The 7,219-nt window shown below is 50.9% G+C and overlaps 1 protein-coding gene across 1 annotated transcript in view; it reads left to right on the top strand.

Moving 5' to 3' along the window:
* Positions 1 to 225: 225 nt before the first annotated feature.
* The window catches only part of FOXN1 (forkhead box N1), a gene marked incomplete at both ends in the record, with an annotated part of 28,938 nt that continues 21,944 nt past the window's right edge, over positions 226 to 7,219 (top strand). The window contains one exon of the mRNA XM_080713690.1: positions 226 to 270. Coding sequence (XP_080569816.1) covers positions 226 to 270 — 45 coding nt within the window. The remainder of the gene's footprint in view (positions 271 to 7,219) is intronic.

The raw sequence follows: 7,219 nt of genomic DNA, 5'->3' as shown, positions 1-7,219 counted from the left end.
CCAACTGTTCTTCTATTCACCTCCTATCCATCCATCCAGCCAGCCAGCCATCCAGAGAGGTCAGGGTTGCTGGGAAGGGCCTGTGGTCTTGTGGCATTTATGGGGCATGTGACCTGCCTGCTTGGCCTGGGGAGGCGGCCCCGCCCAGTCCTGGGGCAGGGGGCTGGCCCCGGCATGTGAGAGTATTTATACCTCCATGGAGGCTCCTGGGGAGCTGCAGGCTGAATGACTCCCCGAAGCTGTGATGGTGGCCATGGCCCAGAGCCCACTGTGAGTGCTGGGATTCAGCTCCTTTGGAACCAGGGCTGGGTGGCGGGGGCTGGAGAGCTGGGAAGCTGCCAGAAGGTGGCCAGGGATGGCAGAAAGGCAAACATGTTGGGCAAGGGGGCGTGGGAGAACAGGAGACTCCCTGGAGGAGGGAGAGTCTATTGTGCCCCTGCGGGGGGGGGGGGGGGGGCTCGGTGAACAGTAGGAAGGTCAGGACAAGCGGACTATGAGAATTAAGGTTAGCTATCTGGAAGAACTTTAGGTCAGCCCAAGGCAGAGAGGGTAGCTCTAGTGTCCTTTTCAGGCTAAGCACACCCAGGGATGCTCTGCAACCAGCCTACTTCCAGAGGCAGGGGGATGGCCCCGGTGGCTTTAGGAGAGCCCTCATTTAGGGGATGGAATGACAAGCTGCAGGTGTCCGTGGCTCTCACCTCGAGGAGCATCGCGTGGGGCACAAGTTTGCTTTCTGCCCACGGTGATTCTGCCCCTACCCGCTCCTCAGAGAGCTTTCTTTGGTCAGTTCTCAAGGCCAGGGCAGCTGACCCATTTCCCAAAATCCAGGCAGCATCCAGAGCCCGAGGGGACAGACAGTTGCCCCCCAACTCCCTAGCCTTCCTGGGAGGAAAGAAGCTGGGAACCCCTTTTTCCTTGACACCCTGAGACTCTTAAGTATCCTGGGATTCTCGAGCCTCAGGCTCAGCCCCAGGCCCATCCCTGCCCCCCCAACAACAAGATAATTACCGAGCTGCCCCAGGGGACCCCTCCCAGCAGCCTGGCAGGCGGAGCCCCGGGTGGGGCTACAGGCAGCACCAGGCACGAGCCCCACCCCTCGTAAAACAAGCCGCCGCAGCCAGCAACAGAAACCATTAAGGCGGAACCGTGCTGGCTCCACCTCACTCATACAGGGCTGGTAGGAGGCCGCTGGGCGGGAGGGGGCCTGGAGCACGGAGAGCCCCGCGAGGGCCCTGGCCGCCCCATGCCTGCCTGGCCTCTGTGACTCAGCTACCAACGGAGAACACAGGGACAGACCCTCCCAAAGAAACCGCCACCTTCCCCCAGGAGGCTGAGGTGTTCCCAAGGTGGGGCTGTGTGGCGTAGTGGTTAAGGAGCCTGGCTTTGAAGCCTGGCTCTGAATATTGGGGAGCACAATTTACTAGCTGGGTGACAGGCAAGTCAGGCTCACCTCTCTGAGCCTCAGTTTCTTCACCTATAAAAGGGGGTGACTAGCTGGGCGTGGTGGCTCATGCCTGTAATCCCAGAATTTGAGAGGCTGAGATAGAAGGATCTCAGATTCCAGCACAGCCTGTGGTAATTTAGACCCTGTTTCAAAATAAAAAAGCCTTGGGATGAGCTTAAAGGTAGAATGTCCCTGGCTTCAATCCCTGGTTAAAAAAAAAAAAAAAAAAAAAAGAGTAACAATACATCACATCCTTTCTAGGGTATAGTAATTCACTCAGTTGTCCCTAGTCCCTGATCTCCTTAGGGAGACTCCCCCAAAGGCAGAGCAGAGGTACAGGCCCAGAGTACTGCTTTCTGTCTCACACACAACTCCACAGGACCAGCCTCAGCATCTTAAAATGCACTGGGCCCGGTATGGTGCCGGTGCCTATAATCCTGGCTACTTGGGAGGCTGAGGCAGGGGGATTGCAAGTTTGAGGGCAGTCTGGGCAATTTAGTGAGACCCTGTCTCAATTTTTTTTTTTTTTTTTTTTTACTGGAAATTAAACCCAAGGGCATTTTATATCAGGGCTACACCTCCAGCCCTTTTTATATTTTTATTTTGAAACAAGGTCTTGCCAAATTACTGTGCACTGGCCTTGAACTCGTGATCCTACTGTCTCAAACTCGCAAGTTGAAAAAAAAAATTAAAGAGCTGATGGAAATCCAGGCATGGTGGCATGCGACTATAATTCCAACACTTGGGAGGTTGAGACAGGAGGATTGTAGGTTCGAGGACAGCCTCAGCAAATAGTGAGACTCTCATCAACCTAGTGAGACCCTGTTTTAAAAAAAAAATAGGGCTGAGGGTGTAGCTCAGAGATAGAATGCCCTCAGTCTCACACACACGCACGCACGCACGCACGCGCGTGCACACACACACACAGAGTTGATGGAATCTGGACAGTTAGCACACACCAATAATCCCTGTACTTAGGAGGCTGAAACAGGAGGATCACAGGTTTAAGACCATCTTCAGCAATTTAGCAAGACCCTCAACAACTTTGGGAGACCTTGTTTCAATTAAAAAAAAAAAAAAAAAAAAAAGCCTAGCGCAGTGGTACATACCTGTAATCCCAGTACTTGGAAAGCTGAGACCGGAGGACCACATTTCAAGCACAGCCTCAGTAACTAGTGAGACTCTCATCAACCTAGTGAGATACTATTTTAAAATAAAAATTAAGCCAGGTATGGCTTAATTACACTCTTGTAAGCCCAGCATTTGGGAGGCTGAGACAGGAGGCTCAAGGTTTGCAGACAGCCTCAGCTACTTAGTGAGGCCTTCTGCAACTTAGTGAGACCTTGTTTCAAAATAAAGAAAATAGGGTTGGGGTGTAGCTTAGAAGTAGAATGCCCCTGGGTTCAATCCCCAGTACCGCAAAAATAAATAAATAAATAAATAAACAAATATTAAAAAATAAGCCAGGTGTGGTGTTGTACACTTGTAATCCCAATATTTGGGAGGCTGAGACAGGAGGATCACAGGTTTGCAGCCAACTTCAGCAACTTAGTGAGGCTCTTTGCAACTTACTGAGACCCTGTTTTTAAAAAATCAGGCCAGTGGTATAGCTTGGAGGTAGATGTCCTTGGGTTCAATACCCAGGACTGCAAATAATAATAATAATAAATATAAATATAAATTTAAAAAACAGGGCTGAGCCAGGCATGGTGGCGCACGCTTGTGATCCCCGTGCTTGGGAGGCAGAGACAGGAGGATCGCGCAGGTTCGAAGCCAGCCGCGCTGGCTTAAGAGACCCTGTTTCCAAATTTCAAAAAATATATAAAATAGGTCTGGTAGTGTAGCCCAGAGGTAGAAGGGTTTCTAGGAACCCCAGTACCACACACACACACACACAAAAAAAAAAAAAAAAAAAAAACCAGGGCCGAGTTGTATCTCAGATGTAGAATGCCCCTGGGTTCCATCTCCAGTACCACAAAAGGGGGGCTGTAGCTCAATGGTAGAGCATCCCTGGGTTCAACTCCCAGTACCACACAAAAAGTGCACTGGTCCCTGAGTCTCTGCTTATAAGAACTGATATTTGTGATCCCAGGACTTGGGAAGCTGAGACAGAAGGATGACAGGTTCAAGGACAACCTCTACAAGTAGTGATTCTCTCAGCAACCTAGCCAGACCCTGTTTCAAAGTAAAAATAAAATAGCTGAGTGTGATGGTGCACACTTGTAATCCAAGTACTTGGGAGGCTGAGACAGGAGGATTGCAGGTTTGTGGCCAGCCCAGCTACTTAGTGAGGCCCTCTGCGACTCTGTGAGTTTCAAAATAAGGAATAAAAAATAGGGCTGGGGTTATAGCTCAGAGGTATAATGCCCTGGGTTCAATCTCCAGTACCATGAAAAATAAATTAATTAAATTAATAAAAAATAAAATAAAATAGGGCTGAGGTGGAGTCCCCCTGGGCTCAATTCCCAGTAATACACACACACACACACACACACACACACACACACACACCACCACCACCACCACCACCACCACCACACACACACACACACACACACACACACACACACAAGTACAGCAGTGGGAAGTAATTTGCCTGAGATTATACAGCCAGCATATGGGACACCCCCAGCCCCACTTGGGGTGACTCCCAAATGGCCCCCTCTGTGGAGCCAGGAGAGGACCTCTGAGTTGGAGGTGTTGGTGGCTGGAGGCAATGTCGGCGTCTGTGGGGAGCACAGAGCAGGGGTTCGTAGATGAGGTTGCCAATGTGTTCCTTAGTCACATCCTCCCTCTCCGGGCCAGAGGACCACTTCTCTCTTCACCTGACTCCAGGGCAGATCTATTCTACTTATTCCATCCCCAAGGATGGTGGAGGAGGGGAAGTGCAGAGGCCAGGACGCAGACTGGATGCCGAGAGGGCCTCAGCTACTGTCTGGCTGAGGAAGCCTCTGTGGAGCATGCGCCTCCAGGGCTGTGGCGAGGCTCTTGGATGTGGGATTTTCCTTTTAGCTGTGTAGCTCTGAGCGTGTCATTTCCTCTCTCCAGGCCTCAAGGTTCTCCCCTGAAAAGGGTGTGCTGGTGAATTTTTACCAGTCTATGCAGAAAGAAAGGAAGGAGGGAGTGTGGGAGGGAGGGCAGGCAGGAGAGAGGACAGGCTCTGATTTGTAGCATGTGCTAATTTCCACAGGCAGATCCCCTCACCCAGTGTCACTGGAGGTGGAGTTGGGAAGAGGCGGGCACAGCGGGCCCTGGAAAGCCCACGCCCAGGGGCCCCAGATACTCTTACTCACTGCCCTGGGCAGAGGGAGGATGAACTGAGCTGAGATACTGAAGAGCGGCACGAACTGAAGCGTGTCCGCGGTTGGGGATCGGTGAGGACACGGTCCACCCTGAGCCCCGGCTCCAGCCGGGAGAGGGGGCAGGCTGTGGGCTGTGGAACCTGTATCCAGGGAGGATAAATGTTAGCCATCAACGAAAAATTCCTCCTCAGTGCAGATGCCAGCTGCAGGACCGCAGGATGGAGGCCAGGAGGGAGATCTCCTGAGGGGTCCTTTCCACTCCGGCCCCTGGGAGTTTCTTTAGGCACAGGCTCTACTGCAGGGGGATGATTAAAATGACCTCTGAGGCCGGAGTCACGGGGAGGGAAGTTTAGCCTCTGCCAATCAAGGAAGCTGATGCCAGGGAGATGCGGTGGGAGGCAGGAAAGGGGAGTTCCCTCCACGCTTCCTCCCCCATCCCCAGAGCTCATGCCTTAAATTAACTCTGTCCCACTGCTAATTATTAATAATAGCTACCATTTATTGAGCACATACTGTGTGTTAAGCTATTTACAAGCAATATTTCATCTAATCCTCCAGAGAGGTATGTATTATTAGCCCTATTTTACAGATGAGGAAACTGAGGCCCAGAGAAGGAAGTTAAGCAACTTGTCCAGCCAAATTCCCACTACAATTAGGATTCAGACCCAGTCCTGACTTCAGGTCACGCAGCTTCAAGGGCTCTGCTGCCTACTCCAGAGAGGGCTTGGGCAGGCAGTCTCCCCCTCTCCCACAGTGAGTGAGCCCCTCTCTCTCCTGGAGAAATCCCCTCATACCAGTCAGAGGTTCTTTGTTCTGAGGCAGGCAGGAGAGATTTTTTTTTTTTTTGGGGGGGTGAGGGTACTGGGGATTAAACCCAGAGGTATTCTACCTCCAAACTATATATTCAGTCCTTTTAATTTTTTTTTTTTTGAAACAGGGTCTTGCTAAGTTACTGAGGGCCTCACTAAGTTTCTGAGACTGGTCTCAAACCTGCAATCCTCCTGTATCAGCCTCCCAAGTACCGGGATTATAGGTGTGTGCCACCACACCCAGTGAGGAAAAACTTTTTTTTTGTTTTTTGATACTACGGATTGAACCGTAGGGCATTCTAACTGTAAGCTAAGCTATACCCCAGACCTATTTTATTTTGAAACAAGCTCTCACGAAGTTGCAGAGGACCTCACTAAGTTGCTGAGCTGGGAACCGGCAATCTTCCTGTATCAGCCTCCCAAGTACTGGGATTACAAGTATGCACCACCACTCATGGTTGAGGAGAGATTATTTTGAATGCAGCTGGTTGAGGTTAAACTAGTCATTTAACCTCTTCTCTAGGACTCTTCAGCTCAGGGGACTAAAGAGGTATCATGGTCATAAATGAGGTGCCATCCCTTATAAAACCTGCCCAGAGGACTGAAGGCTACTCAGGAATTTCTGCGTTCTCATCGTAGACGGAGGGGCAGGTTCTGAGCTCTGCATGGTTTCCCGGGTTCTAATCTGGTTCCTAGGGACTTAGAGATGGCATGGCAGTGAAAGTCATGGCCTGGATGTTCCTGACATGCAGAAACTCGGCCTGGGGCAAGGATGCTACTTCTAGGCAGGGCAGACCATCAGAAGGAGGCACCAGGAGCCTACTCGGCTTCGCTTCTGCAAAGAGCAGGCCTGGAGTCTGAGCCTCCTGAGGCCAGGCAGGCAGCCGCTACCTGGGGATGTATCATTAGTCAGTCTCCCCAGGGTGACCAGGCCTGAAGCAGCAAGACCATCAGGGAAATTGTTGAGCCTGGGGTCACGAGCCCTTGTACCCAGCCACATTCAGTCAGCTGATGCTGGCTGGATGGCACGTGGCCTTGAGCGTTTCTATGTGCCAGTATCTTATATACATCATTTCACTTCATCCTCTTTTTTTTTTTTTTTTTTTTTTTTGGTCCTGGGGATGGAACCCAGGAGCATTCTATTTCCGAGCTACACCCCCAGTACTATTTTTTATTCTTTTTTTTGAAACTGGGGCTCACTGAGTTGCAAAGGGCCTCACTAAGTATGAGCTGAGACTGTCCTTGAACCACGATCCTCCCGTCTCAGCCTCCCAAATGCTGGGATTGCAGGGGTACACCATCATGCCCGGCTTTACTTCATCCTCTTGAAGACCCTGTGAGGTTAGTCCATGATTCCATTTATCAGATGAGGCAAGACTTACAGTACCTTCGGAGTCACAGCCAGAAAGTGACAAGGCTGGAACTCAGAGGCCAGTCAAAATTCCAACCTTAGCCAGGCTTGGTGGCGCACGCTTGTAATCACCGCGCTTGGGAGGCTGAGACAGGAGGATCGCACAGGTTCGAAGCCAGCCTCAGCTACTTAGTGAGGCTCTCAGCAACTTAGTGAGACCCCGTTTCCAAATAAAGTATAAAATAGGTCTGGGAGTATAGCCCGGAGGTAGAAAAGCCCCTGGGTTCCACCCTCAATACCACACACATATTAA

Source organism: Muscardinus avellanarius (assembly GCF_963383645.1).
Source record: "Muscardinus avellanarius genome assembly, chromosome: 16".
Classification (NCBI taxonomy): domain Eukaryota; kingdom Metazoa; phylum Chordata; class Mammalia; order Rodentia; family Gliridae; genus Muscardinus; species Muscardinus avellanarius.
Note: the sequence above shows the minus strand (reverse complement) of the source record. Positions and strands in the feature narration are given on the sequence as shown.